This window comes from Mus pahari, chromosome 2 (assembly GCF_900095145.1).
Source record: "Mus pahari chromosome 2, PAHARI_EIJ_v1.1, whole genome shotgun sequence".
In the NCBI taxonomy this organism is placed as follows: domain Eukaryota; kingdom Metazoa; phylum Chordata; class Mammalia; order Rodentia; family Muridae; genus Mus; species Mus pahari.
This window is the reverse complement of record NC_034591.1, coordinates 129,340,568-129,352,750: the sequence shown is the minus strand read 5'-3', so window position 1 is coordinate 129,352,750 and position 12,183 is coordinate 129,340,568. Positions and strand designations below refer to the sequence as shown.

Sequence of the window (12,183 nt, the reverse complement as noted above, 5' to 3'; positions counted from 1 at the left end):
CGAGACAGGGTTTCTCTGTATAGCCCTGGCAGTCCTGGAACTCACTCTGTAGACCAGGCTGGCCTCGAACTCAGAAATCCACCTGCCTCTGCCTCCCAAATGCTGGGATTAAAGGCGTGCTGCAAGCTACACTTCTAATCCTAGCACTTGGGAAGCAGAACCATCATAAACTAGAGGACATCCTGATCTGTAGAGTTGTAGGCCAGCATAGAGTGACAGACAGTAACAATCTCAGGAGGGAAAGGGGAAAAAAAAGTCGAGGAAGGAAAACTGTACCAATTTACAAGACTCAAAGCCAACATGGAGTAGGGGACATGGAGGATGGATGGACAGAGGCGTGGTGGTGCACGCCTTTAATCCCAGCACTCGGGAGGCAGAGGCAGGCGGATTTCTGAGTTCGAGGCTGGCCTGGTCTACAAAGTGAGTCCCAGGACAGCCAGGGCTATGCAGAGAAACCCTGTCTCGAAAAACCAAAAAAAAAAAAAAAAAAAATCTCTTATTTACGCTGTATTCGAAGGTGCATGTGGGTATGTACTATGGTACCACTGTGGGGTCAGAAGACAACTCATGAAAGCTGGCTCTCTCCTTTCACCTTGTGGATCCTGAGGGCTATATTCAGGTTGGTGGTCTTTACCTGCCAAGCCATCCCAACAGACTGAAAGAACTCCTCTGAATACAGAAAATGGATTATTATTATTATTATTACATTGATAGTCTCCCTTCATGTATGTCTGTGTCATATCCCCTGGGACAGGAGTTATGGACCGTTGTGAACTGCAACATGGGTCCTGGGATTTGTACCTGGGCTCTTTGGAACTGCTTTTAACAGCTGAGCAATCTCTTGAGCCCTAGAAAATGGCTCATTTTTGTGGCTGTTTTGAGGACCAGGCTGGCCTCAAATGCATAGCACTCTTCCAGCCCTCATCTCTCCAGTGCTAAGGGTACAGGTATGAGCCACCACATACAACAGGGAAGAGTTACCATGTTTCTCACTGCCAGCAGACCTGTGTAAGAACCAGTTATGCCTGCGGATGTTTGCTTTGCTCTACCAGCCTAGACTCAAACTCTCTATGAAGCAGATGACTTTGAGTTCCTCCTGGTCCTCCTGTCTCTGCATCCTGAGTGATGCTATAAGAGGCATGATGTGTGGGTGCTAGGCCAATACTCTACCGACTGGGCATCCTCAGCCCCTTAATGATGCATTTCCAATTTCTTTCTTGTTCTCTTCTCACAAACAAACAAACAAAAAAAACCCAACCAACAAAAAACAAAACAAAAACACAAAAAAAGAGAGAGAGAAAAAGAGGGAGAAAACTCTTTCCTTTCTAAGGAGTGGGGGATACCAGGGTCTTGTGCTTACCACTCAGGAGCCCAATCCCTGAACTACATCCCGAAACTGAAGCTGTTGTTCTGTCACCTTCTATTATACTACTTAGGTCTCATCGGGTCTTTAGCTAGAAAATAATCGATTCACTTTAAATTTTTTCAAAATACAGCACTTTCTCCCCAAGATGCTAAAAGTTGCTAATTAGTAGAATCAAAGTACTCTAGTTGAAAAAGATCACTGGATGCCATCTGCACGTCTTGTATTGTGTAAGAAAGTCCCTGAGGGAACCCTTCCGGAGACCATAAGGAGTCTGTGACAGGTTTTCAGTCCAGAAGGCTAGGAACGCACGCAGAAAGAAATAAAGACTGTCACCAGCCGGCCACACCTAGGAATAGTTTTTGGAAAAGTGGACTCTGCTGAAACCATCTGCCCTGTTAAAATCCGAGGAACCAGACAGAAGCATCCAGAGCACCTACCACGAAGGAGATACAGGGCTAGAAAAGCCATTCCCAAGGCCCTAGCGGGCCCCATCCCATCAGCACTAGCACCAAATCGAGCCAGGGATGAATGAACCTGCCGGGAATGGTTAAACGGGAGCAATAGAAGGCATGACATCAAGGGGGTTCGGACTTCTTCCCGAAGGAGATGGACAACGATCAGGAGTCTCTCAACAGTAAGAGCGACCGCGACCGCGACCGCGACACGGCTGCGCACTGCCTGCCAAGTGGAGCCTGGCAAGGAAGCGCAGCGCAAACCGGGGCGGATGATGGATGGGCCTAAGAGGCTGGGCAGTGGGCGTGCTGACGAGCGCAAATGAGGCATGGCAATGGGCAGGGTAGACCCACAGAAACGGCCCAGTGAGGCTCCGGGTGAGGGCACTGGGGCCGGCGGGCAGCCAAAGAGGAAGCGAGTAGCCGGGGCGGCGCGCCTCTCCTCCCCGCCGCCGGCCGCCTCCCAGGATTCCCTCCTCCCGGCCTCCCCTGCTCGCCCGCTGACCGAAAGAGTTGAGAAAGTCTGAGATTTTCTTGATGCTGCTGGTGATGATCTCAATGTACTCCCGGTTCGCCCAGTCCTGGTGAATCTCCCGCTGCACCGGATCCTCTTGTCCCGCCATGGCGGCCGCCTGAGGAAGAGTGACTGCGCAGGCGCTGCGACCTCCACAGGCCTCCAGTGCGCCTGCGCCGCCAGCCCGCTCCCGGGTGTTCGAGCCCCAGGAAAGGGCTGGCAGAGCGGCGCGCGTGCGCATTCTAACTCCCTGCGCTCTAGTTTGACTCCCACGCTGGGGAAAACAAGATTCCTCCACTCGCGATGTGAAGACTGAAAGCTACCCTGTCCCCGGCTGCAAGCACCCCTGACCACTAGCAGATCTTGTCGTTAGGGGGCGCCCACACATTCCTACCTCCGCCTAGGGTTGCTCCAAGCTATTTTGCACCTTGTTAACCGTGATGGGTACAGTCCACGAATCCCGTTTATTCAAAATGCTTTTCATGCTTGGGTCACAACTCTGTTCATTCTCGTTTTCTTTTAAAATTTGTTGTTGTTGTTGTTGTTTGTTTTTCGAGACAGGGTCTCTCTGTGTAGTCTTGATTGTCCTTGTACTCCCTCTGTAGACCAGCCTGGCCTCGAACTCACAGAGATCTGCCTGCCTTTCCCTCCAGAGTGCTGAGATTAAAAGTGTGGGCCACCACTGCCAAGTTAAAATTATTTTATTCGTATTATGAGTGTGTGAATGCTCACGTGGCACAACACGCGGGTGGAAGTTACAGGAATGGGTTCTTTACCTTCCATCTTGTGGGACCGAACTCAGGTCATCAGGCTCGGTGGCAAATGTCTATTGATCAAATAATCCCACCAACTCTGAATCTCCATATTTACCAAATGAGCAAAGTACATTTTTAATGCTAATACCCAATGATGGACCGGCAAAATGGTAAGTCACAGTGTAATCTCATGCAATTTCTATAAAGAACTGCAAAAATAATCTCCAACCTTTTCACCTAATCGTTTGTGCAGTGTGCATGCATGTGTGTATTGTGCAGTGTGTGTGTGTGTGTGTGTGTGTGTGTTTCTTCCTAGGAAGACTGGCTCAAGTATTCCCCTGCAATTGGATAATGTAAGGAGACTCTGGCTTTGCTGGATCCCAGTGGCACTAATAGCAAATCATACCTCCCAAAACATGTCCCCCAGATCTGGGCAGATTGCACAGAGGACTGTGTACAGATTGTCACAACAGTACAAATACCTCTTTTTTTTTTTTTTTTAAAAAAAAAAAAAAAAAAAAAAAAAGGGCTGGCAAGATGGCTCAGCTGGTAAGAGCACTGACTGCTCTTCCAGAGTCCTGAGTTCAAATCCCAGCAATCACATGGTGGCTCACAACCATCTGTAATGGGATCTGATGCCCTCATCTGGTGTGTCTGAAGACAGAGATGGTGTACAGTATACATATACACATAAAATAAATCTTTAAGATTTATTTATTATATGTAAGTACACTGTAGCTATCTTCAGACACTCCAAAAGAGGGCGTCAGATCTTGTTACAGATGTGGTTGCTGGGATTCAAACTCTGGACCTTTCAGATCTTGTTACAGATGTGGTTGCTGGGATTCAAACTCTGGACCTTTGGAAGAACAGCCGGGTGCTCTTACCCACTGAGCCATCTCACCAGCCCCAAAATAAATCTTTAAAGAGAAAAGAAGACCAGGTGGTGGTGGCACACGCCTTTAATCCCAGCACTTGGGAGGCAGAGGCAAGCAGATTTCTGAGTTTGAGGCCAGCCTGGTCTACAGAGTGAGTTCCAGGACAGCCAGGGCTACACAGAGAAACCCTGTCTCGAAAAACCTAAATAAATAAACAAACAAATAAATAAAAAGAGCAGTACATTGGTAGTTCATCAATCCTCCCTCCAGATACTTGCATACTATAAGAGACTGAAATTACTGGAGTGAGGGCAACTCATGCCTTCCACAGCCATTCATGCTATGATAATGAAAACACTGCTCACAGCTTTGGTAAACCACGTGTCTCAGCATTGGACACAAGACAGAAGCAACCTGAGGTTTAACAGAAGACAGAAGTAATTATGGGGCTGGAGAGATGGCTTACCAGTTAAGAGTACTTGTAGAAGACCCAGTTTCTAATGGTCCTTTCTGGGCCCAAGGTCTCCTGCACAGATATATTGCATATAAACCCACACAGGCAAACAGAAACTTAAAAATGAGCTTTTGAAGTTAAAGAAGGTAAGTTTTCAGTCAGAAAGTCAAGGGAAGTTTTTTTTTTTCTTTTTCTTTTTTAAAGATTTATTTACCTATTACACATTGTAGTACATTGTACTGTCTTCAGACACACCAGAAGAGGGCATCAGATCCCATTATAGATGGTTGTGAGCCACCATGTGGTTGCTGGGAATTGAACTCAGGACTTCTGGAAGAGGAGTCAGTGCTCCTAACCGCTGAACCATTTCTCCAGCCCTTGTTTCTTTTTCTTAACAGGTGAACATTTATACTTCTCTTTTCTTGCACTGGAGTCCTTCCAGTGAAGTAATAAAACCTTCCCAAACACTGGAGCCTGAGCCAGGGTATAATGAATAAAGGTTAACACTAACTACAAGTCTTGGAACTTGACCATAGCCTTTGACATGGGGGGAAGGGGAGTTGTCCTCTATGCCTCTGTCAAATGCACACAGGTGTAATGCAGGGGTAGGGAGTTACTGAAGGCATGGCTGGAGCTGTCCTGCATCAGAGGCCTTCCAGAAGGGCGCCTCTAGCCACATCCCCACCTCACACCCTCACCCCGCCCAGCCCCTGCCTCTGGGATCCTGAGTCACAAAGGCGGTTGCTAGGCGCCGAGTGGAGAAAAGATGCGGCAGCTACCCAGGAGCGCGCAATCCGCATGGAGTTCAGTAGGTGAGCCCCCGCCAAGTGGCTCCCGCTCCGGGGGAGGGACTTCCAGGGAGACAAGCCTGTTCTCCAAACACTCCAGCCTCTCGGGGTCTTTTCACAGTTCACGAGGACTTCAGCTGCACTTTGGCGCTGCCGCCCCCTTTCCCAGGTGGGGAAATCCAGATTCCTTAAAAGGAAGGCGCCATTAAAATGATGCCTTTTTGGATAGGGGAACCAAGTGTTCTCCGTGTGGGTATAAAACAGCATTTTGTATAGAATCCCTAGTTCCCCCCCTACTCCTCCTCCCTGTGATGCTGTGGACTAGGACGGTTTATATTTAAACCTTGTGTGAAGGGGTGGGAAGACCCGGAGTCTAAGGCCTCCCATCCCTGTTGGTTTATGCTGGACATCTGAAAAAGCTGTTTCCTTTTGCTGTTTTTTTCCCCTTTTTTTTTCTTTCTTTAAAGAAATATTATTTATTTATTATATGTAAGTACACTGTAGCTGTCATTAGACACTCCAGAAGAGGGAGTCAGATCTCGTTGCGGATGGTTGTGAGCCACCATGTGGTTGCTGGGATTTGAAGTCCGGACCTTCGGAAGAGCAGTCAGGTGCTCTTACCAGCTGAGCCATCTCACCACCCCCCACTTTTGCTGTTTTTAAGATGAGTCTATAAAGCCTGACCTGGTGGTGCCCGCCTTTAATCCCAGCACTCAGGAGGCAGAGGCAGGCGGATTTCTGAGTTCCAGGCCAGCCTGGTCTACAAAATGAGTTCCAGGACAGCCAGGGCTGTACAGAGAAACCCTGTCTCGAAAAAACAAAAACAAACAAACAAAAAAGATGAGTCTATAAATGGATTATTTAAAAATATATTTAGAGGCATTAATACTCCCCATCCACTTTGCCATGGCGGGGTACCAGACACTCACTCTAGGTTTTTATTTTTTCAAACAAGGTCTTACCCTATGCATCCCAGGCAGTTACTGAACTCAGCAATCCCGCTTTAGCCTCTCAAGTCCTGAGATGACAGCATTGGCTATGCTGTTAATTCAAGATCTCCAGCACTGGATGCCTTTCATAAGCAATTTGGAATAGACAGCTGTACTCCGTGTCAGTTTCTCTCCCTAAGGCAGCCCAGATATATGGAACATAGCAGCTTGCAAAAGAACTGCAGAGACTGAGAAACACTATCAGCTGGAGGAAATCAGCAAATTAACTTAGTCCTAATCATTGTCAAAGGGCACTTTCATTTGAAATGTTACGTGTGTGTGTGTGTGTGTGTGTGTGTGTGTGTGTGTGTGTGTACTGAACCTCACTGTGGAGGTGTCAGCCTTTTGGTGACAGTAACTACTGGACAGTCTGTGTTGCTGTTGAGGGGACAAAGACTTAGACTTACCTGAAAAAAAAAAAAAAAAAAGACATACCTGGTGGGGGCAGAGGGGTGAGATGGATCAGAGCATACAACTTATGTAGAAATGGCACTTGTAATGACCTCCACATAAGAGGAAGGTGCTAAAACAAACAAACAAACAAAAAAACCTCAGCTTCTCCTGAATTCAGTAGACCGTGTCAATTTGGAAGCAGAATGTCAGAAAAATCAAAATTTTACTCGGATAAATACTGAGTTAAAATATGCTTCCAACATGTAAGGAGAATTTAAGGTATTATCTAGTGGGTATCTTACATATAAAAACATATATACCTTTATATGGGGGAGTAAGTGAACAGATTTTAAAGATTACCCTCAAACTCTCCCTTATGAGATGTATCTCTTCCACGGGGCTGTGTAAGTTGCCCAGCGTTCTAGAGTTCTCTTCCATGAGAACGCTTTTAGGGCCAAGAGACTGTCCCAGTAAGATTTTTGTTTGGGGGTTGGGTTTTCTGCTGTTAAGTCTTTGGTATTTTGTTCTGTTTTGTTTTGGACAGGGTCTCCTTATGTAACCCTGGCTGTCCTTGAATTCAGAGATCCCCTGCCTGCCTGAGACCTATCATATATATATAGCTATATGCTCAGGTACTGATAGAAGACAAAAATCCCCTGTTGGATGCCTGGAGCTGTAGTTATAGACAGATGTAAGATGCCCCACATGGGAGCTGGGAACCAAATTCAGGTTCCCTGAAACAGTAACAAGAACTCTTAACTGTTGCTCCAGCTCTCCTTGGGGGTGGGGGTGGGGTTTAGGGGGCTGGGTCTCACTATGTATGCAGTTCTGGCAGGCTTGGCGCTCACTATGTAAAAGTCTTGTAAAGACCCTCCTACCTTTACTTTTCAGGTTAAGAATATAGTAGGCATAAGCCAACAATTCAGGGACTGTTTTAGGTTGGATGTCTCCATAGCTATAGTAAACTGGAGGTTACTAAAAAGTCACACTGTAAGTAGTCTGCAAACTTTAAGGTGCAACAGAATCTTTGGGGGATTTGTGTATGTGCAAACTTCTGGACCCCACCCCACATTTCTAATTCAGGTCTGAAAAGGGGCCCCAAGAGCTTGCAATTTTATCAAATCTTTAATGACCTTAAAACTGCTAGTTCAAGGGTTATACTTTGAGAGCTCTGACGAAGTACCAATTACAGATACTTGTAAGACAAGGGCGGTTTTCTTCTCCTCAACTAATGTCTCATCATGAAGTCCAGCCACCTTTGCCCCCCAGCCCCCACCCAAGACATTGATTAAGATACTCCATTTCAGACCAATTCATATCACCTGTAGAATGGGATAATTTTCTTACAGGGGTTTGGAAAGGCTTAATGAAGTTTTAGTATGCACAGCAGTTGCCAAACTCAGTGTCTTGCCCTTTATAGACCTTCTGACCCGTCAGGTACTGGCATCTGTTGTGAAAGAACCACTAAGTTTATCAGTAATGAGCCAGCTGTGAATTTGCACAGCCATGCCTCTCCTCTCCTGGAGAGCATAGCAGGGAAATTCCATGTCTGATTCCTTTCCTTTAGGACTGTCAATGGCAGGCTACCAGCTCTGGTCACCATGGACCCCACTGGATGAGAGCTTCCAATGGCTGCGGCACACTACACCTACTCCTTCCTCCAAACACCCTTTTAGGGCCTCTCCTTGCTTCCCCCATACCCCCTCTGATCTTGAAGTGCAGTTGTGCCTTCAAGAAGTCACACTTGTCCTAGACAGACCACTTGTGGAACCTGGAGAGAGCCCCAAGTTACCCTGTCACACATCAGAGCTCCGAGCCGTGAGTAACAAGAAAGGGGCGGTGAGGAAGCCCCAGCCAGTCCGCCTCAGTGGAGTGGATTCTGTTTTCGGTAGGGTCATCACAGCCCAGCCACCCAAGTGGACTGGAACCTTCAGAGTTTCAGACAAGTCAGCCTTCTGCAAAATAATCAGCAGGGAGCACCAGTGGCCTACAGGACTCAAGGAGCCTCAGATCCAAATGACAGTGACAATGTGCAAACAGATGCTACGCTCAATCCTCTTGCTGTATGCGACTTACAAGAAGTGTACCTTTGCCTTGCAGCACTCCAAGTAAAGGGTCCCCATTGGACCCCTGCGCTCCACACCAGCTCTCTGGTATGTACCCAAAGCTTGCCCAGACCTAATCCACATAAATCAAACTGACATCACACCAGATATTTTGCCTTTAGGTCAAGCTGTGGCAATTCAGGAGATCCCCCTCTCCCTTTCTCTTCAGAAATAGGGCCAATGATACTGAGCGAGGAGGAACATTTCCACTCTACAGCTGAATGGCTGTTTAAAAGTTAACCTAACTTTGATGTGCACGTGTGATAATGATTACCTTATCACAGAAATAAGCCAGCGTAGTTGAGCACACCTTAAATGCCAAAGACAATGATGAACTGGTGAAGAAAGAGAAGCCAAGAAAAGACAGGTATGGATCTCTGGGTTCCAGAGGATGAAGGGGTCAAAAAAATCTATAAATGGGTTAAGGACTAATTTAAAAACAGCATCCCCTTCTCAAACCAAGATGAACAAGGACAACAAAAAACAAAAAACCACCACCAACAACCCAACAAAACATAACTTTAATACCAGTATGAATAAAAATATTAACAAACATTAAATAATCTTAATGGCACTGCGAGGAAGAGCCTGGCAGCATCTCTGAAGCTGGGCTCCCGGCAGGAGACAGAAGAACCCCTATTTTAGCTCCTGATGTCCTATTTCTAATAAACTACAATTATTTTGTATGATTATTACAAAAAGATTATAGGCATAATTCAGAATAATGTGGAAATATATATATATATATACAAAGCCAGCACATGTTTGATGATGTCTTCCTTCCTTTTATATTAATAATCAAACATTTTAAAAGAGAGCTGGTATGGTGGCTGAGCAGGTAAACGTCTGGAGTTTGAACCCTGGAACCCACATGGTGGAAGGAGAGAGCTCACTCCCATAAGCTGTCCTCTGACCTACACATATGCACAATGGCACATATATGCCCATACACATATGTACAAAAACAAATGTTTAAAAATTCAAAAGTAATGTTCAAGACCCTCCTGGTCAACATATCTAATACACCACAACAGCCAGGGCTATGTAAAGAAATCCTGACACAAACCAAACCAAACATTGATCATTGGTAAGAAGGTTGAGTCATTCCTCCAGGAAGATAACAGTACGGAACACACTTTTAGGGCATCAGTATGACTGCACAAACCTCAACTCGATCTTATCTAATCCTTGAATAATGAGACATAAATAAATAAAGTGAGGAAAAAGGTAGTTGAGGCAAAACTCTGAAACAGATTTATTTACAAAGCTATTATAAGCCTAAATTTTAGTTTCAAACCCCCAAGGCCCAGCTAGGGCATCTGCACTGCACTGCAGCCCAGCCATGTTCATCCAAGCCACCGATGGATGCTACACTGGACTCCTGAGCCAGGGACCTAGAGGTTAGACAACCTGTGAAACCCACTGGGGAATTAAATAAACACCCCTTCTTGATGAACAAACAGGATGCTTCTGGCTAGAAAGGCAGACACCAGACTTAAAAACCCCAAAGAGAAAATGGATGAGAGTCTGCCAGAGGTGAGCAGGGCAGCCACGTCGCTCGGCTCTAACTGGAGCTGTCGTCACTTTCATCACTGTCCTGGTCCTTCTGTCCATCACTTGCTTCATCTTCCCCATCCTAAGGGAAAAGAAGAAAAAGGCACTTTAGGCCAGTTCTCGAAACACTGCTCTCCAGATGTACACTGTACCATTTTTGTTCTTACAAGCAGTGAAGAGTTTAAAATGTTCTAAGCTAAAGTGGATGCCCCCCTCCTGTTTTCTTTTTGTTTTGAGACAAGGTCTCACGTAGCTCAAGGCCTCTTACTCTTGTGTTGCCAGGAATGACCTTGAGTTTGTGAGCTTTTTCTACCTCCACCTTCGAGCACCTAAAAGGGCTGGGATTACAGGCACATCCTACCATACTTAGCCCCCTTTTCAAATCTGATTTTTTGAGATGGGCTCTCATGTGGCTCTTGACTGGCCTTATACTCAGGAGATCACCTGCCTCTGCCTCCCACGTGCTGGGACTACAGGCATAAGCCACCATACATACTTAGTTCCCCCATACTCCATAGTTCTTGACATGAATTATAGCCCAAAGCCAGGGAGAAAGGTTTTTGTTTGTTGAGACAAGGTCTCATTGTGTAACCCTATCTAACTCACAACTTGCTATGGAGGCCAGTCTGGTTTTGAACCCACCAAGATCCATCTGCCTCTACTTCCCTAGCGCTGTGATTAAAGGTGTAAGCCACCACATTCAGCTCCAAATATATTTTTTTGTTTTTTGTTTTTGTTTTGTTTTTTTTCCAAAGATAATTTTAATACTGAACTATTTACAACTGAAGCAAATCTGCAAGATCTTTAAATAAACCAAAGCTCTCTAGCAGTTCCTCGGGCATACACCACAGAAACAAAGTCACATTATCAATTTAATATTTAGAGCAAGTCTTCATATGGTACAACTCTGGAGGATTGTGAGTTCAAGGCCAGCCTTGGCTACATAGCAAGATTCTGCATACATACATAAAAGGAATAAACAGGCAACATGCATATGTGTTGTGTGTATGAAGCAAAGGATTACAAGTCCTGGCATATACCAACAGGAGTCCAGCATGAAACTGATCTGCTCCTCTACTAGGACACATTATTATGTAGTGGAAGCATAGCACACTGAGTACCTCAGAATCCTATGAGAGCAAGCAGAAGAGGTCCATTATAGGACTAAAATAGAGCCTTAGAATCAGACTTCATAACAGACAGTCTTTCTGTGCACAGCTTCTAGCTAAACTGCCTGGTATGCAAAACTAATGCAAAACCTGATGCACGCATTTTCTTTAGCTTACTTTAAATCTGCAATAGTGTACGTGCACAGAAAAAAGGTGGACCTATATTATTTATTTCTCTGTTTTGGCAGCGTGACTCTAGGCTTCTGCTTTCCTGTTTCTATTTTATATGTTAAGACAAGTTGAGGGGCTGGAAAAATGGGTCATTGTTAAGAGCACTGACTATTCTTCCATAGGATATAGGTTCAACACCCAGAACCCACATGCTGGCTTGCAACTCTAATTCCAGTCCCAGGGGGTCTAACAACCCTCTTCTGGCACCCACAGTTGCTGCATGCACATAGTGCATAGAAAAACATGTACAAAAGTACTCATAATCATTCCAGAAACAGACGTACACAAAGACACACAGACAGGCAGGCAGGCAGACAGACACACCCTCTGAAATGCCCTGGCATAGCAGTTCATGTCTTTAATCTCAGCCATTGGGAGGCACAGGCAAGCAGGTCTCTAGGATTTTAAAGCTACTCTGATCTACACAGTTCCAGGCCAGCCATGACTGCCCGACAAACAAAAGTTAAAATGGTTTAACTCATTCTTTTTTTTTTCCTTAAGATTTATTTATTTATTTATTATATGTAAGTACACTGTAGCTGTCTTAGCTGTCTTCAGACACTCCAGAAGAGGGCGCCAGATCTCATTACGGATG

General features: G+C 45.5%; 3 protein-coding genes across 4 annotated transcripts in view; 1 reads left to right on the top strand and 2 right to left on the bottom strand.

The window, feature by feature from the left end:
- Brk1 (BRICK1 subunit of SCAR/WAVE actin nucleating complex) overlaps window positions 1-2,482 on the bottom strand; it is an 11,889-nt gene extending 9,407 nt beyond the window's left edge. The window contains exon 1 of the mRNA XM_021190861.2: window positions 2,324-2,482. Coding sequence (XP_021046520.1) covers window positions 2,324-2,441 — 118 coding nt within the window. The 5' untranslated portion in view covers window positions 2,442-2,482. The remainder of the gene's footprint in view (window positions 1-2,323) is intronic.
- Window positions 2,483-5,145: 2,663 nt separating this feature from the next.
- Window positions 5,146-9,450, top strand: Fancd2os (FANCD2 opposite strand). Of its 2 annotated transcripts, XM_021190308.1 has the most exons (4): window positions 5,146-5,231; window positions 7,481-7,579; window positions 8,157-8,742; window positions 8,864-9,450. In XM_021190308.1, the coding sequence occupies exon 3, from the start codon at window positions 8,165-8,167 to the stop codon at window positions 8,699-8,701; it is 537 nt and encodes a 178-aa protein (XP_021045967.1). In that variant the 5' UTR covers window positions 5,146-5,231; window positions 7,481-7,579; window positions 8,157-8,164; the 3' UTR covers window positions 8,702-8,742; window positions 8,864-9,450. The 2 variants fall into 2 exon arrangements, with proteins under 2 accessions (XP_021045967.1, XP_021045968.1); XM_021190309.1 differs by lacking the exons at window positions 5,146-5,231; window positions 7,481-7,579; window positions 8,864-9,450 and adding an exon at window positions 5,308-5,376 and having other exon boundaries at window positions 8,157-8,720.
- Window positions 9,200-12,183, bottom strand: part of Fancd2 (FA complementation group D2) — a 64,765-nt gene continuing 61,781 nt past the window's right edge. The window contains exon 42 of the mRNA XM_021191243.1: window positions 9,200-10,330. Coding sequence (XP_021046902.1) covers window positions 10,259-10,330 — 72 coding nt within the window. The 3' untranslated portion in view covers window positions 9,200-10,258. The remainder of the gene's footprint in view (window positions 10,331-12,183) is intronic.